The 23976-nt window shown below is 26.2% G+C and overlaps 4 protein-coding genes across 9 annotated transcripts in view; 2 read left to right on the forward strand and 2 right to left on the reverse strand.

Moving 5' to 3' along the window:
• Window positions 1-2899, reverse strand: part of LOC126901983 (serine/threonine-protein kinase S6KL-like) — a 40745-nt gene extending 37846 nt beyond the window's left edge. Inside the window, exons 1-2 of one of the 4 annotated variants that reach the window (XR_007703161.1) lie at window positions 2344-2894; window positions 1500-1601 (exon numbers count right to left, since the gene is read on the reverse strand). Coding sequence is in view for 3 of the 4 variants with exons in the window: in XM_050678987.1 (XP_050534944.1) it covers window positions 1500-1601; window positions 2344-2463 (222 nt within the window). In the remaining variant the exon portion in view is untranslated. Of the gene's footprint in view, window positions 1-1499; window positions 1602-2343 lie in introns of all 4 variants that reach the window. The other 3 variants (XM_050678987.1, XM_050678986.1, XM_050678985.1) reach the window with 3 other exon arrangements.
• Window positions 2900-8403: 5504 nt separating this feature from the next.
• Window positions 8404-9718, reverse strand: LOC126901984 (10 kDa heat shock protein, mitochondrial-like). The gene is made up of 3 exons (XM_050678989.1): window positions 9574-9718; window positions 8937-9098; window positions 8404-8862 (listed from the first exon to the last, which is right to left on the reverse strand). The coding sequence occupies exons 1-3, from the start codon at window positions 9574-9576 to the stop codon at window positions 8719-8721; spliced, it is 309 nt and encodes a 102-aa protein (XP_050534946.1). The 5' UTR covers window positions 9577-9718; the 3' UTR covers window positions 8404-8718.
• Window positions 9719-14745: 5027 nt separating this feature from the next.
• Window positions 14746-20594, forward strand: LOC126901129 (proliferation marker protein Ki-67-like). Of its 3 annotated transcripts, XM_050677375.1 has the most exons (6): window positions 14746-15169; window positions 15354-15464; window positions 15558-15705; window positions 18698-18767; window positions 19315-19433; window positions 20468-20579. In XM_050677375.1, the coding sequence occupies exons 1-5, from the start codon at window positions 15071-15073 to the stop codon at window positions 19316-19318; spliced, it is 432 nt and encodes a 143-aa protein (XP_050533332.1). In that variant the 5' UTR covers window positions 14746-15070; the 3' UTR covers window positions 19319-19433; window positions 20468-20579. The 3 variants fall into 3 exon arrangements, with proteins under 3 accessions (XP_050533332.1, XP_050533331.1, XP_050533333.1); XM_050677374.1 differs by lacking the exon at window positions 19315-19433 and having other exon boundaries at window positions 20519-20594; XM_050677376.1 differs by lacking the exons at window positions 19315-19433; window positions 20468-20579 and having other exon boundaries at window positions 15558-15721; window positions 18701-18767.
• Window positions 20504-22639, forward strand: LOC126901130 (E3 ubiquitin-protein ligase RNF8-like). Its single transcript, XM_050677377.1, has 3 exons — window positions 20504-20595; window positions 21644-21842; window positions 21897-22639. The coding sequence occupies exons 1-3, from the start codon at window positions 20587-20589 to the stop codon at window positions 22007-22009; spliced, it is 321 nt and encodes a 106-aa protein (XP_050533334.1). The 5' UTR covers window positions 20504-20586; the 3' UTR covers window positions 22010-22639.
• Window positions 22640-23976: the final 1337 nt, after the last annotated feature.

The raw sequence follows: 23976 nt of genomic DNA on the forward strand, positions 1-23976 counted from the left end.
GATAAATTTATAGTAAATAGTAATTATACAATTTCCTGATTGCATATTAACTATACAATTTTTTTATTCTCATGAAATTTTTTATTTATAATAATATAAATTTCAAACTTGAAGTTGAGCTTAAAGTTATGGTAACAAATTCAACTTTTTTTACTATAAACTTTAAAAAAAAAATCAACTTTAAAATACCAAAAAAATAAGTTAAAAATTATATTTTGCACTGATTATTTTTAACATATTAAAATAAAAATCTGTAATAATTTAAAAACAATTTTTTTATGTTTTTAATTATTTTTTTATTGTAATAAATTATTTCAAAACAAATATTAATAATTTCTATCTAATTCTTGGTGATACAATATATGATACAATTGAAATATTTATAACTATTTAAAAAGTATCTTTTTTACACTGATGTAAATTTTTTTTCAGACCATTTTTTCATAATTAACAACAAAAATTATTATCAAAAAAGTTCTGTGTCAAGTCCTTCAATTTTTATACATGTTTGCTGTAAAAGTAATAACTACTTTATAATTTTTTATAAATTCTCCGAAAAAATTACAATACTAAATTATTAAATATCAACTTCATACTACGTTGAATTATTTTAATAGATATTTATTCATAAATTAAACTTATAAATCAATTACTAATTAGAAATAATGATAGAAATAGGAGTTAATTATTCTTTTAGAATAATCAACCAATTTCTTAAAATTAAAAACTATTTACAGATTTGCATCGAAGCATTTTTTATGATAGTGATTTTAATCACTGTCAGATATCATCTATACTGGATTCAAATATAACACAACTCCACTGTTTTTTTAATTTAATTGGAAAATTATACTCTTAGTAGATATTTGGCTTCTAGTTTAAAAAAATTTATTTGTAATATGTTTCTTTTATTTTAATTAAATGATACCTTAAAACAACCAGACAAGTTCCCATTTTTATATTCTGAAAATCATGAATCTAGTGACATAACTATGAAGAGATAGAAATTACCCACACCCCATTTCTCAAATGAATTGTAATGTTTGAATTTTTTAGTTTTGCATAATATTTTTTAGAAATACAGCTAAGAATGTTTTTGATCAATAAAAAAAATGTCATGAAATAATGAAAATTTATAAATTAATAACCCCCTTTAAAAAAGGTGGTTCTGCCACTGCATAAATCTATGAATTTTTATAAAAGTATACTTGTTAAATTAGAGTAATTAGCTCTGCAATTTAAACTAACCTTTCAAAGCAGCCTAAATTTTATATTAAAATTACAAGGTTAATCAAAAATGTGTTTGATAGACTTATACATAAAACTTTTCTAAACAACTTGTTATAAATAAATTGTATTAATGAAAATAATATTATCAAATATCAAACTATTGATGAGGCACATTTGGCAATACTACGTTATTGAATAGACCACAGCATACTTCTCTATATAAATTAAATTTTTATTGGTAAATAATTTATTTATTTTTAAATAATTACCATTGCCTTTTTAAGAATTTTCATAGCATATATTTTGTTGGAATCTAAATGTTTTACTTTGTATACTTTTCCAAATGCTCCTTTGCAAATAAATTGCATAACCTATATGAACAAAAGTTTAATTATATAATTGTAAATTTCTTTTTTTTAAATAGTCAGTAACAAATTTTCTCATAATACAAAAATTAATTTTTTAATGTTATTGACAAAAAAAAAATTATTATTTAGAATTTTATATTATTTTTTTTTTAATTAATAAGTTTAATAGAAATTATTAAAATTAAAAATGAATAATAATTTAATTATATGAAAAAAACTTCTTAAATAAAATTGAACATTTTCTTAATACAACAAACTTAATTTTTAGAAATAAACTAAGTATATATAATAATATTAATTATCATTAATATATAATATTGGGGTATAGTAATAATTAAAATTTTTTAATAGTTTTGATATAAAAAGTATTAATCACAGGACATCCATTAATCTTCTTGTATATCAATGATATATAGTTTAAAGAGTACACATCAATAAAAATAAATGTATTTTTGGTACCAAAATTTCAAAAAAGTTAAATACTAAATTGGTAAAAAATGATAAAATATAGCAATAAATTTAGTAGTTCTACAATTTTTAGTTACTCTTTTAAAAAATTAAAAAATCTATACATAAATTCAATATATTTGTATATTACTACACATAAAAGAGACTAAAACTATAAAAACAAAAATCTAAGAATTGTATAATGTATATTAGAATATAATTTGATAGAAAATAGTTTAAATTAATTTAATTTATTCAGTTTTGATCTAGATGTATAATATTATTTAAAATTAAGTACCTGGAAGGTATTTTCATTTACATATGATTTAATTTTGAACTCGGGAAGAAATATTTGTTGAATTGTTGGAATTGGCCATGTAGTTCTACTATATTTACGCCAATCATTGCATTTTGCCATTTAAAAGGAATAAAACTATATTTTTAACATTAAATATACTTAAAAATTGATAAAACTAAGTAAAAAAGTATAATTTATTCTTAAAACAAGTAATAATCAAGCAATAATTTCATTTTTTTTATAAATTAGTAAATAAATAACGTCTTCAGTGATAATTTAAAATTTATTGATAACAATGAAGTAAGGGTCGGCCTAGTCTAATGAGTAAAAAAGTATATTTCTTCACACGGTGTTCCAGGTTCGATTCCCAGTTTACCAACAATATTTTCTTTATGATTTTCTCATTGACGTGTCTGATCTCTGGTGCAAGCATTCATAATACCTGTCCTGTCCATCATTGGCTTGGCCAAAAACCATTTTTAACTCCTTAACATGTGAAAGAGGTCCACTATATTATTACGGAAAATCGAAGGATGTAAAACGGATTAAGAATATTGATAACAGAATACACGCAAAGAAAATTAATAACACTGAATGTATAAAATCAATTTTGTGGTATCAACACAGATTACAATATAGTTTTATAATATAACTACATTTTAGTCTGTGGTGCTTCTTAAATTCATTTTTTGGGGTGCTAAAATCATTCCCTCTCTAAAATATTTTTAGATAATAATACATATAGTTTCTTAAATTTTTGGAGATCAATTCTTAACTGGGAAACCATTCTTGCAACTCCAATGTAGAGTTTAGGGTAATAATAAAATATATTTCACATAATCAGCGACAGTAGTGTTTTACCCATAGACTATACTTAGGTATACATAGTAAATTCAGTTTCGATTTTGAAAATGAACATAGTATATTAATTTTTTTATGGTATATTATACTCTGTAAAAATATTAAAAATTCGCACATATCACTAAATACTAGATTTTTCATTCATTGTTTATTATGTTTAAAAATAATTTTTATAAAGTTAAATTTTTAACGTATAACCTAATAAAAATTAACTTCAACTAGAGTGTAGAAATTTTTAGTGGCTCTATTCAACAAAGAACAACACAAGAAATATTTTTCAAATAAGAAGTGGGTCTTATTGAAAATACTAACTAGATTCAAAAAATTATCCCATAAATGCCATTTCTCGGGGAGTGGCCAAAAAAGAAAAACTGTCACGGAAATCGAATTTGGAAAGTATATGATCATAATGAATATTTTTGTGGATGGATCATTTATTAGCAACGTAATTAGGATTTTGTTTTGGGATAATATCTATAAAAAAATTGTTTATTTCCCCCTCAAAACAAAAGACAATATTTTTCGCTGTATAATTATTTTTGTAATAGGGATATGACACCTTTAGTCTCACATTATTAGGCCAAAACGTAGTCAATAGATATATCATTAACAAGGTGATAAATGTTGAGTCTTTAAAATTTGTTCATAATTCTATTATCGTAGCTACAGAATTAATTATATTTATAAATATTAATTAATAATAAAAATAAAAAAATTACCGGTTCCACATAGCACATAATGTAAATAATAGGGTCGTACATACAAGTAAGAAAAACGGAACAGTAATTTTAATTGCTTATATGGAGAAAGCGGGTTAAACTATTTTTTATTTGATTAAGGGATTGTTTTTCTATTTTTGAGTGTAATATATTCAACTAAATACGAATTGTAATAATTTAACGTATCGTTGAATAAAGTAGATCAAGAGAGGGTTGGGAAAATAAATCGTAGCCACAAAAAAAACCATATAGTAAAATAATATTAATATAAATAAGAAATTTCTTCTCGCTAGGGGAGACTAGAGTGATGGGATCCTAGATATTTATTAAAGTTATTGAATCTAAATGAGATAAAAATTAAATGATTTGAAAATTTTTTTCTAAATATTAATAGCCATAAACTAGAACTTCGTATTTTAAGTGTGAAAGACATAAGTGTTACCGTTTCGGCAACTGTTTGTCACTGTCGACACATGATAAATTAGCAATTTAAGCTGATTTAGCATTTAAAGTTACTTTTTCGACTTACAAAAAGCAAAAAAAAAATTTAAAAAAGTTTAACTTCTTATGTCTTATGAACTTTATTCTATGTCAATTAAACTATATATATTCATGAAAGTCAGTGTATTCCCCTAGTACGATATTTTAAAATAAAATAAAATACAAAATCCAGAATTTTAACATAAAAATAGCATATTATTGAGGACAGTAGCAATTTTCACCAAGAAAAAAATCTATATTTCGAATTTTTTTTCATAGTAAAGAATATAATATAAGCTTTAATTTAAGATTAAATAAACGTGTTAATATTTTCAGAACATTTTCAAAAATTAAATTAAAAAAGCTTAACTTGTGTGAAAAATTGTTTTTTTGAATACCCCCATGGGCAGGTTTAGAGTCAGATTTTCAAAAAATTTATATAAAATGAAAAGGATATATATATATATATTTAAGGTTTCAATATAAAAAAAAATTATTGTAATTTGTTCATTTTTTAATAAGTTATGGCAGTTTTACAAATTTAAATACCCACTGTATTAAAGAAAATGGCCAGATTAAAAAAAAGTATGTCGAAAGAAAGAAGTAAACATACAGTAGTTATGAAAAAAAAATTGTATTGATCCATACATATTTCAAAAAGTTATAGCAATTTAAATTTGAAAATTAAAATTTTTAACACAAAAATATCATATTTTTAATTACGGCAGCTATATGCGTATAGAAGATAAGTCGATAGAAGAATTTTTTTCATTTTATAGTACATGATATAAGTTATAATTTGATATGTTTAAAGAACACAATATTATATATATGATTATTATATATACATTTTCAAAAGTAAAGTTGAGTTTTGTAAAAAAAGTTACTATTTTAAATCCCCCCTTGTGAGCAGGTTATGTTAGATTTTCAAATAAAAATGATATTAAATGTCTAAGGTTTCAATAGAAAAAAATTATATTGTTCATTTTTGAAAAAGTTATTGTAGTTTTAAGAAAAAAAAGCAAAAAAAATTTCAAAAATTACTGATAACACTAGTTTACAAATAAAAAAAAATTTTCTGACCTATGACTTATGATAGTCATTTTTTATGTAAAATCGTCCACTGAGTCCGAAAATGAAGTCCAAAATACAAAAAGTAGAACAGTTTTTGAGTTATTGCGAAATTAGCGTTTTTCGTGTACCGCGAAAAAACGTTTTCATTATATTCTAAATATCTTTAATTGCATTCAACCGATTTTCATTTTTTTTACATAAAATTAAACAATATTAATTTACCTATAACTTTTATCTGAATCAATTTTTTATCTGACTCTTTTCTCGTTTGCTATCTACGAATTTACCACTGAATTTTTATCATTTCTTTCAAATTGTCAGAAAAAATTCAAAGTTTTACGTAAAATACACCAATAAAAAATAAATTTATCAACAATAATTTCAATAGACGTCATACTCTAATACATAACAAAGAAAATGATATATTATTTTGTAAAATTGATAAAAAAATGAAGAAGTTATGCGCGATTGAAAAATAAAACAAATTTCCTAAAATCAGAGTTTTCTAATTCGATGCTATAATTTTTTTTATAAAATATAGGAAAATTACTCACAATACTACTTTTCAAAACAAAATTTCGATTTTTTAAATAACTTAAGGTTATTTCATATAGTTTTATTGGGACATTTTTAAATTGAGTTAATTTTACAGTTTGGCGGGGTTGTGATAAATTTTCGCATTTAAAAAAAAATGATAATTCTCTAAAAATATTAAGTAATTTTCTATAGAATTAATAAAATTGAAATTGTTTTTGCATGTATTTAAAAAATTATTTTAAATATACTAAATTTAACATATAATCGATAAAATAAATAATTAAGTTTTACAAAAAGGAAAACAATTATAATTTTCACTATATTTTTTGTAATTAGTTTTATGATAACCAAAGAATAATTTTTATTTAATTAAAAATAGGACGCATTAGTCTTAATATTTCTTTTATATGTTTCATTGTTTTCTCTTATAAGAAACCAATAATAGTCACCCATCATTGTTTCATCCCAAAACCCATAGTAACGACATTCTATATCATTTATTTGTTGATAAAAACGTTCACCATGCTCATCGCTTTCATTTCCAAGATTTTCAGGAAAAAATCTAAGTGTGCATGAAGAAAATGTATTTTCAATGACATGTTCATCCCTATTTCCGATAAAATTAAAAATATACATGTTTCTTTTATTCAAAAAATAATAAAATTATAAAATGTACTGTTTACCTATTTTTGAATAGTTTATCAATAAATCGTCTACTATTTCTCTATAATTTAAAATTTTGAAGTTTCCTAANTTATTTCTCTATAATTAAGGTTTGCCCAAAATTTTCCAATTGTGTTGATTAGAGAAAGTAATTAGAGATAGCCATTGATTCATACGATTCTTTCATATTTACAGCATGCGCTAATGGAATTGAAAGTTTGATGTTTCCTTTGTGCAGTAAAACTGCTTTCAGACTTAGTTTATTGATATCAAAAAACAAACGCCATTCGGTTGGATCATATGGCTCACCAAATTCTTTAAACAAACCGTAAATGTCGTTACAATAACAAACATTTTTTTTTTTTTATATAATATTGAGCATAATATTTCTGACGACTTCGGTAAAATGTAACTTTTACTTGTGATTTTAATCAATTTTATTCTTGCAATCTTGACGCCAATAACTCTGATTTTTCCTTTGAGAGTTTCAAATGTCTTATTAAATCATTAAGTTCAGTTTGGGTAAAAAGCTTCGGAATTTTTTCATGTTGAAAACTAATGTCAGTCTTACACTCGGCATGATTACTTGGTTCGGGTGATTCACTATATTCTTTTTTCCTTTTGGAAAAACAGGATATTTAACTGAGAGTAAATGTGGAACTGGTTTTGACATGATGTTTGCATTTTAGGAAATTTGTTTTATTTTTCAATCGCGCATAACTTATTCATTTTTTTATCAATTTTACAAAATAATATATCATTTTCTTTGTTATGTATTAGAGTATGACGTGTATTGAAATTATTGTTGATAAATTTATTTTTTATTGGTGTATTTTACGTAAAACTTTGAATTTTTTCTGACAATTTGAAAGAAATGATAAAAATTCAGTGGTAAATTCGTAGATAGCAAACGAGAAAAGAGTCAGATAAAAAATTGATTCAGATAAAAGTTATAGGTAAATTAATATTGTTTAATTTTATGTAAAAAAAATGAAAATCGGTTGAATGCAATTAAAGATATTTAGAATATAATGAAAACGTTTTTTCGCGGTACACGAAAAACGCTAATTTCGCAATAACTCAAAAACTGTTCTACTTTTTGTATTTTGGACTTCATTTTCGGACTCAGTGGACGATTTTACATAAAAAATGACTATCATAAGTCATAGGTCAATTTTGTTGTAAACTAGTGTAATTAAAATTGTAATTTTTTTGGAAATTTTCACTCATTTATAGTAAATGGAGGAAATTTTTTCAATTTTTTAGGGTAATGTCATCAATTAGATACAATTTGTAATATTTTGACGTATTGTTAAAGAAAATTGGTTCAGTGACAGCTAAAAAAGTGGTGATACTAGTACAATCATATAGGACCCTTCGATTGTTGCAACTCTAGTATTTATTTCAAATTATGAAATGAATTATAAAATAGTAGATGTTCCTGATACCTGACCATTACTCAAAACTATATACCTAGCCCGTTATTGATACCTGAACTTAATTGAGTATTTGGTTTGTAAGGATTTCTTTACTTATCTTTTAATGTAATTACTAGTAAGTATTTATATATTATACTTGTAAATGTCAAAGTTATAATTAGGTTATAAATAAGAAAATGTTCATGTCGCTTTTGGAATAATTCAATAATTTCTTCTAAAAATGAAACACTATTCACAAATTTGCATCAAAATGTTTTTTTATGATATTGATTTTAACCACTGTCAGATATCATTGATACTAATACTCATTATAATGAGTTTTTTATTTTAATAAGTAACACAAAATATTATTTATACATAAAAAAACTATGTTTTGAAAACTAATAAATCTATTTTAAACATACATAAAAAATCTTATATTAACATTATAAGCAACTCATTGAAATTAACATTTTTATTAAAACAAGTTGGAAAAGAAATAATAATAAGTAATATAGTTATTATTGGAGCTGATATAGTTGACACTTTCACAAGAGAAAAATATTCAAATGTTTATAATAACTATTATCTACTAAATTAATCAGTCATAATTTGGAATTTCTTTATTGTTCGATTTTAGCAAGCAAATCTGATTCTTTGAAGATAGTATAAGAATCATCTTCCTCTAATTGAAGTTTAGTTCCACCATATTCAGGCAACAATACTCTATCACCTACTTTTATATCCATTGGTACAATACTCCCTTCCTAAAATATTAAATTAAATTTTTATTATTTATTTATCAATGATTACATAGAAATTTAATAGACTAATTAAATACCTGATTTCGTCCTCCCGGGCCTACTGCAACAACAGTTCCTTCCAAAACCTTTTTAGCAGAATTTTCAGGCAACATTATACCTCCTTTAGTTTGTTTCAAAGCTTCTACTTTTTTCACCAATACTCTATCGAATAAAGGTCGAAATTTGGTTGCAATAGATGCCTTGTAAAAAATTTATAAATTCATCATTTAAAACAAATATACTAGGGGCTACATATTTGAATGGCACTAAATAATATTAATTAATTTTTTTTGCATGAGATTTCTTTAAAATATATTAAATAGAGGCATCAATCAATAAATGTGATATTAAATAGCACAAATACATAATAATATAATTTTCATATTATTGGTATAGCACATGCAGCAATGAATGTACTATCAATGAACGAACATGCTATTAAGGTTTAACATAAAAATTTATTCTATGAATGATCGTGACTAACATTATAAATAAATAAATAAGGTTTTTAAATCAATAGTATAGATAACAAAAATATTTAATTTAACTTCTTTAATATTTAAATATTATAAAGGCAAACCTTTTTTGAAATTAAAATTTTCTTGTGTATAAAGTAAGGTATTTTTTAAAACGTTTAATAATAAGCGTATTCATTTTTTAAAATACTTTACTTACCATCTCAAAAGAATAAAAGTTCTTTTAATTTCTCGAGAAGTATTGTAACTAGAAAGAAAATTCTAGAAGAATAGAACGTTTGGTAAGCGGCTCATCAATTTGTATAAATCAAATAATTAAAATGTAGGTTAAGTTTTATATTTTCATGGAGTGAAAAATAACAACATTTCATGGAATATTCGACATTTTATCTACTTCGGTCATGATTAATGATGGGTTACGGAGATTGCCACGAACTGATGATGCCCCGACATTCATTTACTCCGACACTGTAAAAAAATCCTCCGAATACATTTACTCCGACAATAATTACTACGAATACCGGGTTACAAAAATTTGGATTTTACTACGACGATGAATACTCCGAATAGGACTATTAATTGATTGGTCCGAATATCGATTTTTCGCGAAATCGATTAAAAAATTATCAAATTTCGGAGTAGATGAATATCGTAGCAATATAATAACTGATGGAAAAATATAACCCTTATCACTAATTAATAAATATTAATTAATATAATAAAATAGCGTTATAATTGATTATTGTGTATTAACGAATAATTATTACAATAAAGATCCCCGAAATGTATCCGACTTTTGATAAAATAGGTACATAAAGGTAATAAAGGGGGCTTTGAACTAAAACAACCAGTTACATAACTGGTGTGAGCCCTTAAATTATTTTTTTTGGAAGGGAAAGAAGAACGATTCCAATTTTCAGACGTAAAATCTTTTACATGCTATATCATTAATATTATAACATTTAATTAGTTAAAAAATATAGGGGTACGTTTCACTGATGATAGGATTCGTCATTAAACAGATGTGTTTATAAAGATATTCGGTATCCCATTCTCTAAAACTGTCATTGCAATTAGTCTCATGAAATCAAACAAAAATATGATTTAATATCATTTCATTGTTCAAAGGTGGGCAACGAAATTAATTCAGTCCAGTTTGGATTTGACCGCAATCTGGAGAGACTTGAGGGGGCTTTGTCTCCTAAAATTCTACCATATAAAATACCAAAAATGAATTAATTTGTATTTCTTGTTGTATAGAAATATTTTTTAGATTAGGTAAAAAATGATGTAATTAGAGTTCCCAAGTATTTTGTTGCAATATTCCTACGCTCTAGTCAAATAAATAAACACAAGGCAGTTATAAGTTAACAGTGGACAATAGTTTATGATTAATCATAAACTTACTTAAATCTTCTGTTAAGATAATTAGTTTTAAATTTAACTAACTCGATTAAAAATATGCAGTCAATTCATTAAATAATGGTTGAGTTTTTTTTTCATTTGCATTATGATTATTTGAAGTTTTGTCAAATATACGTATAGAGTTAAATATTTTAATTTATAATCATAATTGATAATCAAACAATTATTCATTTTTTCTCATTAAAAGTACAATATTACATTATTATATGTAATTTTATATATATATAATTACATTTTTACAAAACATAATACATTACATTACGTGATTTTATTTTTTAGGAATATGCTTTTATATTCTAAAAAACCCAGCACAGGGGGGTCGCGGCACAGTGGTGACGTGGTATAGATGGATCAAGTGATTAAAATCACTATAAAAAAAAAACGCTTCGATGCAAATCTTTAGATACTGTTTAATATTTAAAAAATTGGTGGACTATTCCAAAAGCTACATTATCTGCTAGTTCATTATTAATATCCTAATTAAGATAAAGTATGTAGAATGAAAAAGGGATTATTAGAAAATATTATTTCTCATAAAAAAATAATGTTGATCCATACACTTTTAAATATGTCATAGCATTATAAAGTTAAAAATGTAAAAAATAAAATCGAGAATTTTCACATAATAATAGAATTTGGTAGCCATTTTCACTGTGAAGATAAAATAAAGTCCGAAATTTTTTTTTACCATAATATAGTAGATTACATTAACTTTAATTTAACATATAAATAAAAGTGTTAGACTTTCCGGAACAGTTTCAAAATTTAAGTTGAAAAAGTAAATTTTTTGTGAAAAAGTTGTCATTTTAAATCCCCCCCTGTGGGCAGGTAAAGGGTCAGATATAAAAAAAATATATACCAAATGATAGGTAAAGACATCATGCATCTATAAAAAAAAAATTATATTGATCCATACATCTTTCAAAAAGTTAGAGCATTATAAAGTTAAAAATATAAAAAAGAATTTTTTTACAAAAATCGTATTTTTTTTATACTACTTAATTAACTGGGCACTCATAAAGGTCAAAGTTTTGGAAAAATATGAAAAATTTCAGTGTTTTACATTTTTAGGCTACAGACTTAGTTTTACGAAAAATATTATGATATATAATCTTGTAGCTATTGAAATTTTCTATAAAAAAGCTCTTCTTACAATTTCGCGTTTAGTTAATACTTTTTGGTTAAAATAATAAAACTCCACAATACTCGTTATTTATGAAAATTTCCAACTATTTGGTTTTTTGTAATTATCTAGTTTAATTTTCGTATTATAAAAAAAAATTTAAGCATAAAATTTTTTTAAAATAATATTTTAAATAAAAAAGGTTATTAGATAATTTTGCTTAAAACTGATAAAAACAGTCTAAATATTTGCCCAATTCTTTTATAAAACAGTTTATTCTATATCATTTACTATTGAAATCAAAGAATTTATTTATTATACGCCTGATTCAAAACTTTTTTATTCGCCTGAGGGTATTGAGTTCTATAATCTTGTACCACCTAAAAAAAATATTATTAAAAATAATATTAAGTAACCTTTTCAAAAATATATATATTAAATTATAACAATAACTGTTTTTGTGATTCGTTTCTTGTTTTACTTTTATTAAAATCTTGTATGTTTTATGCCCCTTTCAGCTAAATCTTTTACTACTTTTAGCTTCTTAACAATTTGTTTACCTTGTTGTTATTTGCGAGAGCTTGACCACTGTATACAGTCAGTGTGTACACTGTATAGTGTATGAGTGTATTCAGTGGCGTAGATAAGGGGGTTGGGGGTTAGAGGTTTAAACCTCCTCAGAAAATAATCGTATCTACACCAATGGGTGTATATGTAAAATATTTTTAATTTTTTATCGTTAAAAAATATTCTTTGAATATCCATTAAACAGGGATATTAATACATTATCATCACATATTTACTAAAAATAAAGGTACTTGACTTAAATTTAAAGACAAGTTTTTTATATGGTAGTCTTTTTATTCTTCGTCAATTTCAGCAAGTGTTTTCATTTGTTATACCATTTTGATTTTAATCAACACTTATCCTATCAAACAATGAAAAAGCTACACATTCGTTTGTTAAATAGTATAAATGATTGACTAAATTTTCAATAGCTACCTCAGATATTTTGATCAATATCTTTATATTAATACAATTTTTGTAAAAACTAAATATTTTAGCTTCGATTTTAGCTTATTTTTACTAAGATGTGTTTATTTATTTATTTTTTTTTTGTGTCTGTTACCACTTTTTCTCAGCTCTCACCGAACCGATTTCTTTCAATGATACGTCAAAAGATCACAAATCGTATCTAGTCGAAGACATTACCCTCAAAAATTGAAAAAAATTCCCTCGTTCCCCGTAAAAGGGGGAAACCTCCAAAAAATTACAAATTTAAAAATCGCTAATTATCGACATTTTTTCCATTTTTTTTACTTAAAAGTACAATAACTTTTTCAAAAATGAACATATCAATATAATTCTTTTTTATATAGATGCATAATATCAATACCTTTTATTTGGTATATTTTTTTTATAAATTTAACCCTTAACCTGCCCACAAGGGGGGATTTAAAATGACAACTTTTTCACAAAAAATTAATTTTTTTAANTTTTTGATAATGTTCCGGAAAGTCTGACACTTTTATATATATCCTAAATTAAAGCTGATGTAATATACTTTATTATGCAAAAAAAAAAATTTCGGACTTTCTTTTATCTTCATGGTGAAAACCAATTTTTTCAAACACTTTTGAAAAAAACATTGAAAAATACACGTTTAAAAAAAAAAAAAATATGAAAAAACTCGATGGGGTGGTAAAATGCATTTGTTCCCTGTAATGTATATGAGAAAATATTTAAACAATATACTAATCACATCCATTTAAAAAATCCATACAAATTTTTTAAATTAAAGTTAAAACTGAATTTTATAGAAATTATAACATATTTTCTAAAGTAACATGTGGAGATGATGCTTGGTTTGAAAATGACCACAAAACATGATAAAAAATTTAATAATGTTGAAGTATTTAGATGTTAGAATGTATCACGAAATTAGAATAAGAAATTAAGAACGCATTAAAATACGAGCAAAACTAACAAAGACTATTCATTTCAATTACGATTCAATTTTGTTACTGTTTTACTATACAGGGTGTTCAGTAAGTCAGGAAACGGGTTTCTATTGTTCTCATTGTTTGTAACAATGAGAACAATAGATACCCGTTTCCTGACTTACTGAACACCCTGTATACTTAATAAATTTTGTACAGAATAATTGTTTTTAGTTTTACATTATTATACATTGCATGACTCATAGTAAAATTAATAAGAGGTATGCTCGATCATAGTCTGCATTTTCGTCGTAGTACGCGCATGTGCATCGCCTTGTGTTTTTGTGTATTCGTATACAATCGGTGAAATACGACCGCTGTCGTATGCGCTTTAAAATCGCGCAATTTTTAAATTGATAATTCTGATATAATATCAATGATAGACATCATTTTTAAGTAATAATTATATTAATAACTTTATGTATTGTAATATTATTTTATAATATATTTAATCGTGAATATTTATTTTAGATTCTATGTATTTTTTTTGTAACTTTTATATTTTAATGAAAAATTAGAATTGTGTACCTTGTTAATTAAACGTGAGCTATATTAACTAGTGTACAAACTTGTTTTTTCATGTTCTACATTAAATTAACACTACTTTAACTTTCTAATAAAAGTTCTTATTATTTGCATGAAATTGTTGTATTTTATTCATTTCTCTTCTGTGTGTCTCATAGTAGAAATTTTTTACTTTTTGGCCTATATTTGAATTTATTATTATTCATTTTACTATGACATAACTTATACTAATTAATAATTACTAACCATTAAAAAATAAATAGTAAAATGTTATCATGTAATAATGCAAACAAATAGTCTCAATTTACTATCATCACAGTCTTCACTGATAAAGCATCAATGTCCTACCATGTTTATAAGATCTAGGTAAAAAACGTTATAACTTTTATTAACTAAAAAATTGACTCCAGTTATTTATTTGTTTAACATTATTATTTTCTATAAGCTTTTATAAAATTGTTCTATTTTGTATTAATAGTACGTAATTAACATGTGCTACCATAGTTTCGAATGTTTTTAATTCAAAACAAATTCTTTCATTACTTTTAAGTCTACTTTAAAGTGTATTTATATGATAGATTTGAAACTGAATACCACAAATCTTAAAAGAGATAAAAAATACAATGAGCTTAAAAAGAAGTAACAGTTATTCTGACATAACTGGTAATGCAACATTACAGTGCTTGGCTAGTGGCATTAACTATCCTATTGGAGAGACTGAGGTAGATTTTTTCTTTAGGAAATAAACTCAATTTAAGTGTTAAGATGAACTTATTAAAAATACATATATTTTTATATGAAAATAATATCTATATTAACTTTAAGCCATCTTAACTTTGTTTTATATTTTACAATATACTTTATTTTTCTTTAAAATGGTTAAATTGATATATTATAACTCTTCAGTTTGTTATTGGACGTTCCCTTGCCTGTTCACTTGTAATTGAAGATAAATCTATTTCACGACGACATTGTTTTATAAATAAATCCAATGGCCAATATCTTATTTCTCACAATGTAAGACTTAAAATTTTTATTGCATGTTTATATTAATTTAGCTATCAAAGAGAATAATTAATTCTAAGTTGATCAACAATATCTGTACTACAGGGAACAGGTAATGAAACTTATGTAAATTGTGTGCAAATTCCTAATAACCAAAATGATTATCAAGTTTTAAATCATGGAGATGTTATTTCCTTTGCAGATGGGAGTGGAAGTTATAAATATCTGTACAGATTTGTTTTACAAACAAATACAGATAAAAAATTGAAGTAAGATTATTCTTAAGACATCATGTGTGTAAGTAATTTGTAGAATATGGATAAACAATACACTAATATAATCAAATGTATTGTTTATTTTATTAAACGCCATCAAATAAATTGATTAATAAAAACACTATATCTAAATCAATATTATCTGAAAAATATTATTTTAATTCATTCTTTTAATACATGTCAGTTATTTTTATTATAAACTTTCTAATCGCTTAATATGATAATAACAGAGTATGAACAATATTTGTTTATAAAACTTTAAATATAGATTTTACATTTAATGAATAATATTGTTAAAAAATGAAAAAAATTATTCCTTTTTAAATTTTAACTTTTAAACTATGCTTTGCTCACAAAAAATATTTAAAAAAACTTGCATTTATGGTAAAATGCTTTTTTGCAAAATTCAGGATTATGCTTAAAATATTTGACACGGCCCGCGTCGCTTCGTTATACACGATGCCCCTTAAATTGCAATTTAACAACGCGCAGCGCGAACGACTAGTTCGCTCTTCACCGATAACGAAATCGAGCGCGTTCCTCTCGGTCAAAATGACGAAATTTTTATCGATCTTCCACTTCACCTCGCCCATTCCCGGGCCCTCAACCTCGACTACAGCCCCTCACTCACAACGCAGGACAAGCTGTAGCCCCTTTAAATTCACTTACCGCACCCCCCACCCACAGTGAGGGGCTCAATGCGGTCCTAAAGGTCTTTAAAAAAATTAATCATACGGCTGAGAAAACATAAGTCTCCGTGTTATACGACTATAGCGCGAGTCGGGCCAACGATATGTTGGCCACCGTGGGGGAGGGGATACCAGCCGAGACGGCCTACCCGCTTATGGCGATTGACACCGCCGGCGGACAAACCGTTAGACGCTCCCGTTCGAACTGTAAACCACCAGAGTTTTGCCAAACAAACACGCCCGCGTAAAATTACAACTCCCGCTGTAGAATTTGAATTTTACAACGGTTTTGTGACGGCATTACTTGACTCACAAGCGCAAAAGTCATATACCACCCGAATTTTGCCAAACAAACATAATTCCGCTCAAAACATTATTGCATTAATCAGCGCGCCGGCCAAACCGCACGTTCAATCGACAACGGATTCGCTGCCTGCGATCACAATGCCACTATTTTTAATAACCTTAAAAACAATCACACCACTTTCTCATCAACTTCATCATCACCCCTACAGCCCCACTGTCATTATAGTGGTCACGCTGTAGCTCCACAACTCACCACCACCACACCCCTCATCCACAATGAGGGCCATAAGGTTATTCAAAATACGTGGCACACGATAGTAGACGCAATAGGTAACGATTATAGCGTGAGTCGGGCCAACGATATGTTGGTCACCGTGGGGGGGGATATCAGCCGAGACAGCCTACCCGCTTATGGTAATTAATACTGCCGGCGAACAAACCGTTTCAACGCCCCCCGTTCGAACCGCTAACCACCTGAGTACTGCCGCACAAACACGTCCGCGTAAAATTACTACTCCCGCTGTGGAGCTGGAATTTGACAACGGCTTTGTGACGGCCTTACTTGACTCTCAAGCCCAAAAATCGTATACCACTCGAGCAACAGCTCACAAATTTGGAATTGTGCACAACGGACAAACACCTCCAGTTAGGTTAGCTAACGGTCATACAACAAACACGGCCGGCACAGCTAAGTTTAAACAAAAATTGCGGATCTACAACTAAAGTTCACGGCTGTTATCTTAGAGAATCTGTACTGTGACGTACTCTTGGGACACGACTTTCTAACAGAATAGGAAGTCTCCTGGGACTACGCTGCAAGTACAATTCACTTGGGCGCGACGCGACGCACTACAGCTTGTTGGAAAGCGAGTACTCGACACACGCTACCCGATGTAGATCTATCAACACTAGTTATAGCAGGCGACCCACACACGCGCGAACAATCATCACAGATAGTGAAAAACTGCGNTATCATCACAGATAGTGAAAAACTGTGCTACGGCTTTAATGACACGGTGGGACGCACAACGCTCATTGAACACACATCACTCACTTTACTAGTGCCAGCCCGAGAACAGAGGCTGACACCACCACCCTTAGCATCAAACATGGAGGAGACATCGTTTTTAACAACAAAGTAGCGGCAACAACAATAACAGCAACAATAGCACAATAGTGGTGATAATAACAATAACGGCAGCAACAGCACAGTAGCGGTAGCAACATCCAAATTAGCAGCGGTGAAACCTATGGAATTGGAATACACGCACTCACCCCTTAGATCTCCCACAAACAACGTGAGTTTTGCGGCATTCACTGCGATACGCGATTGCCTTCCCGGCCGTCATTAAGTAGACCGGCGGCTTGGCGGGGGGGTATTTGACACGGCCCACGTCGCTTCGTTATACACGATGCCCCGCGACTCGTGCCACCTTTATCAGCCGTCGCCTTACTATGAGTATTTGACTGACCAACATCGTGTGTTATACGCTACGGTGCAAAGTCCAGCAAATGCCGCACGGCCGACGACGACCCGCCGCAAATGGTGCGAGAGTCTTCCTCCTGTTGTGAAAGCGACAACGTCGACCAACCGATTCGCACCCGCGCACCGTCGCTTACAACGCTGCTAACCTTTTGTCGTCCAAGGATCACGCCGGACATCGCGTCGTCGACGCCAGCGAAAGGGCCGCGATATTATGCGAAGATTTTTATTATTGTGTTTATCTTTTCGGTTTGTTTTATTTTTAACACGCTTTTATTAGTTTCACGTGTATGTTTGTTGTTTGTTGTTTGTTTGTAAGTTTGTAACTCTCCAAACGCCACGCGTTATCGCATATTCCGTTGTCTAGACTAGACTGTTATACGCATTNTGTGTCATATTTCATTCATAATTACCCTATTCTTTTAAAATTACTCTGCTTTTTGTGTTTAATTTTTATAAAGTTAGATGTTTAAATCAATTGTATTTATTTTTCAGATGAAATAATGAAGCATATGGTGAAGAATATGAATCTAGTAAAAGTCAATCTTATGTTGACAATATTGTAAGTTTTAATTCTGTGGATGATCTTTTTTTACAATTCATTTCTTTAAATGAATACAAAAATTATATATTTATTTTTAATTTTTACTTATGATACGATCCTATTTGGGTACATATCCCATTAGAAATAACTAATTAAAGTATAATGGAATCAAATAATAATGTTTATTAATAATAAAATAAAATAATAATAATAATCTATGGATTCAAGATATGTTGAGAATGTCCATCAGGGAGATGACAATGTGCTATAAACATCATGAGAATTATAATTTTTTAAATCACAATTAAATAATAATAATAAGTTCAAATAATATTAATTAGATGTTAAACATTCATATGGTAGGTCTCAACTGCTCGTTGCACTACATTTTCACAAACAGTTTTCTGTAAGAATGTGTATATTAACATTGTCAGCAGGTCCCTGTAATAAGCATGAATGCTGACCAAGCTGTTAAATGTTATTAACTGAACTAAGATTTGTGCACAAAATGTGACCGTATCACTTATTTAAATCCAATTTTTAATTATTAGTTGATTTATTTTAGCTGAAAAGTGAAAAATCATTAATGAAGCGTTTTCTAACTGCTAAATTAGATAAATTTAATGAAATAATTAATCAAGAATCAAAAAAAGTTAAAAAATTGAAAAAAAAACAATTCTAAAAGTAAATATATTTTAAGTAAAAATAACTTAGCCCCTGGTTAATACATATTATATTATTTTCACACAATAATAATTTTTTTTATTAACATTTACTATAATTAAAAAAATATATATAGAATGTATTAGTTTTTAAATTAGTTCTAAAATCATGTTTTATTAACCTATATTTTTGAATTAAATCATATTCAAAAAATTTTTTCCGCAGCATAAACTCGCTAATAATGAATTAACAAAAAAGAATTTAGATTACCAAAATACTTTAAAAATACAACAATGTGATTATATAAGTATATATATTGTTATTAACTTACTTTATTTAATTTTACACCTGTTTAAGCAAAGTCGCATGATATTCTTAGTATATAACATGAAATATACTGTGTCTTAATCTGGACTTATTTACCTGTATAAAATATATGTGAATAACCTATGAACTTCATTTATTTATTTTTTGGATGGAGTTCACGTAATGGGCTATAAATTAATTTTGGGTTATATATTACTATTGTATTAAATTAAACATTAGAAACATTGGTAACAATATCATGTCCATATGATCATTGATTATTAAGTAATTATCAAAAGCAGTTACATATAAACATACATTTTTGTTTATAAACCATTACATTTTTTTATATTATAACAATTATAATTCAGATCTCTAAGAAAAATATAATTTATAATGTATTGTCATGTGTGGTCTTAATTGATTTTTATAAATATTTTAGAAACATCTTCATCACGCTTTAAAAATAAATAAATCTTATTCCTTTTATTAAATATTTTGATAAGAAAAAATATTAATTAAAAAATAAAACACTTATGGATTTAAGACATTTTTGAAAAAATTAATTTATCTTATTTTTCCTAAACTTTCAATTGTATTAAGGCTAATGTTAAATTACATTAAAAAGAGGTATTTATCAAATTATTATCATTTGTAATTCTATTTTCTAGATAAAATTTTTAAGTTAAACTTTGTTAAGTCATTTAATAGCTTCAACATACTTTAATTATTATTTTTTTTTTGAGAAGTTAATTTTTTTGTTTGAATTTTTTTTCTGGATCAAATATCAAAAATTGAAGAAACAATCAAAGAAAAAGTTTATAGTGTTCTAAAAAGTGATTTTCAATGTCCAATTTGTAATGAATTAATGGTTAAGGTATTATTTTTACATTTAAATCCATTAATAGTGTAAATATAACACGTCATCATGTTAAAAGTTCTTAGCAAATTTATTATGTTACTTTAGTTAAAAAAATGCATTAGGGAATACTTTTTAATCAATTTTAAGATTGTTAAATAATATAAAGTGATAGTAGAGATCTGAAAACTTTTTGAACTTTCTAGTCCTAGAATTGTAAATAAAATTTCTGAAAAGTAAATCTAAAATATTTTAATTAAAAAAATAATTTCTAATGAAATTTTTTTTTTATTAGTTAAAAAAGTAAATAAATGTGTTTAAAAATCAATTGTAAAATTCATATAGTAAAATCTAGTAAAGTAATTTAAAATGCTTTTCTTTAGGTAAATGTACATATTTTTATTTTGAACTAACAATTAATATGATTGCTAAACATATGAAGACACAAATTTTCAATTTAAAATAAAATTTGCTTAATCTTCTAAGATAAAAAACAATTTTACAATTACTTNAAAATAAAATTTGCTTAATCTTCTAAAATAAAAAACGATTTTACAATTACTCAATTTACTTACATTTACATTACTTTACCATGATGTGTGACATTTTAAAGTAAATTTGTTTGTTTATGAAAATAAAATGCAATTTAAGTAAAATGAAAAATATTACTATGTCATTGTCTATATATTATTATTTTATAATTTAGTAACTTTTTTTATCCAAAATTTAAATAAGTTTTTAAATTTTGTTTTTGATAAATTAGCTTCTAAGAGACTGAAAAAAAAATCACATACTTCATAATTATACCAACAAAATTATTTCATTTTAGAATTTGGGTTTGAAGTTTAAATAAAACATATTTTATCTCAAAATGTTAGTTCAAGAAAACTTGAATTTTACGCATCCATAAATTAGATTAAAAAAATGATTTTAAATATCTCATTATNATTAAAAAAATGATTTTAAATATCTTATTATACTTGGGAAATAAATAAAATTTAGTCATAAATTGTGAAAATGAATATTTTATATAAAATTTAATATGAAAATTTGTTTTTTTTTTTAGGCGTGTGCAATTAATTGCAGCCATACATTTTGTGAAATTTGTTTAAATACTTGGTTGAAAAAAAGTAAAGTGTGTCCTCTTTGTCGAACTTTAGTTCAAACCAAAACTCTTTGTCTATCTCTGGATAACTTTATTACTAATATTTGTAATCTTCTTGGGAATGCAATAAAAGAACATCGGGAAAAAGTACAACAAGAAAGTAAGTATATTTGAACATTTATTAACTTATATTTATTGTTATAACTATTTTTAGAATTGACAGTTAATGTCACACGAGTAAAGTATGCACTACCTACTGCTAGAAGAGGTGGTAGAAGAAGAGGTATAACTCAACGTCGAAATACACAACCTGCACATGTTCAATAAGAAATAGTGCAAAGAATTTATGAAGTTATGTATTGATAAATACCTGAATTTTTGACTAATGTAATACATTTTAAACTTTCCAAAAGAAAAATTACTTTTTATTCTTTCATATTTAAATTAAATCGGACGTCCGCAAAATACAAATGTAATGACATTGAACAATAAAATAATTTTACTTACAATGAGAAGATATACTCCAACCAAGTCAATCCACGGATTCAACGATTCGACGCACAGTGGGGCAACGAGCTTCAAAAGTTGGCATTAAATCATGGAGCAAAAAAATATATTCTTAAAATTAATATTATTTTTATTTTTGTCCATCAGATATATAAAAAGTCATTTACATAATATTAACATAGGTATTTATTTATTTTAAAGACATTTTGGCAGAAATAGCTATTCAATTTATTAATAAAAGAAAAATGTATTATTTTAAGTTTAAAATTAGTCATGGTTATCATCATCATAATCATTGTTATCATCATCATCATCATCTTTGACATATTGAAGAGAGACCCGGACATCTGGTGATTTTAGTAATGCAAGTGCTTCAATTGGCATTAATTGTGTTTTTTTCTTTTACTTAAAATTACTGGATCTGAACTTAATAAAAACAAATTTAATATATCTAAATTAGTTTTTTCACGACATTTCCTTGAGTTATGCTCCCAATAACTTTAAATCTTTATTTTGTGCTTCTTGGGCTTCTTCATTTAATTGAATTTGTTTTATTTATAGAAATTTAAAACAAAAACACAAAAAAGAGGATCTACCAAAGTTTATTACGATACATTAAAGTTTTGAGCTCTTTGGATACCCATGGAGGGAAACTCGATTTATAAAAGTGGGACAGAGGGACAAACTTCAAGATTGAATTATGGAGTGCATCAGTGAAGGTATTAACCGAAGTATTTAAATCAAGGTTAGATAAAGTAGAGACCCAATTGTATGAAGACAAAAAAGATATAATACAATTGTAATTAGCCTCTTTGAAGTTGTGAAAAGAGTGCGAGTTATTAAAAATAGTGGGGAAATTGATATAGGGAAATAAAATATTAAGAGGAGGGTGATAAGGATCAGGTGGAACAAATCGTTCAAGAGATTCACAAACGACAACAGAATCAGTGTTACAACAAATTAGATCAAGAATGGAACCCTTAAAATTTAAAATGGAATTCATTTGGTAAAACCCATTGAAGGCAAGAGATTCAGGAACACATGGTACTCGAATAGGATGAAGGATGATTCTAAAATGTTTTTGATGTTTGATACTAAGTCGCACATTATTAATTCTGGAGACATATTATTTTAGGCCCTACTTTAATCTATTATTGTGAAGTCATTTTAATTTTTAACAATAGAAGTACGTATTTTGAAATATTATTCATTCTACTTCAGTTACAAAAATTAAAAAAAACATTTTTCAGGTTGTAAAAATAAATTTTTGAACTTTTAATAATCAATAAAAATTAAACTACAGAATTTAGTTATTTTTGTTAATGCACTTCAAAAATAAAAATATTAGCATCTTTTTAAAATACATGGGTTTAATTAGAAATTTGAATCTACGAGTGCTGAAGTCCTACCATTTTTTCATATCTATATAATAATGCACGAAGTCCTAGATATGCAATATTGAACAAATAAGATATTTTTGCAATTTAGGCAACTACTTTTATTTGCAGGGCAGAATACTTCAACAGCTTTCTTATTTTTTGCATTTACATAAAAATAGGCCACCAAGGCATAAATTGCTTTATACAACATAACATAATACACATTTTATGTAAAACCCTTTTATTGTATCCATAATCAAAACACATAAAATGTTATTTGAAGTACTTGCTTGATAATATCTATTTATTGTTTTATTTAAAGTTACTTAAGGTATTTTAAACATAATGAAATATTATGTAGTTATTTATACATTTTACTAAGGTATAGAATCCAAATATAAAGGGGAC

Source organism: Daktulosphaira vitifoliae, unplaced genomic scaffold, assembly GCF_025091365.1.
Source record: "Daktulosphaira vitifoliae isolate Bord-2020 unplaced genomic scaffold, ASM2509136v1 Scaffold_3, whole genome shotgun sequence".
Lineage (NCBI taxonomy): Eukaryota > Metazoa > Arthropoda > Insecta > Hemiptera > Phylloxeridae > Daktulosphaira > Daktulosphaira vitifoliae.

Bases quoted from the DNA above. Each gene is read 5' to 3' on its own strand.
- LOC126901984 (XM_050678989.1), bottom strand. The intron at 8,863-8,936 runs GTATTTAATTAG...TTAATATTTTAG, and splicing joins GCCCGGGAGGACGAAATCAG to GAAGGGAGTATTGTACCAAT.
- LOC126901129 (XM_050677374.1), top strand. From the start codon at position 15,071: ATGAGCTTAAAAAGAAGTAACAGTTATTCTGACATAACTGGTAATGCA. The intron at 15,706-18,697 runs CAGATAAAAAAT...GTATTTATTTTT, and splicing joins ATTTGTTTTACAAACAAATA to CAGATGAAATAATGAAGCAT. The intron at 18,768-20,518 runs GTAAGTTTTAAT...CAAAAATTGAAG, and splicing joins AATCTTATGTTGACAATATT to AAACAATCAAAGAAAAAGTT.
- LOC126901130 (XM_050677377.1), top strand. The intron at 21,843-21,896 runs GTAAGTATATTT...AACTATTTTTAG, and splicing joins GGAAAAAGTACAACAAGAAA to AATTGACAGTTAATGTCACA.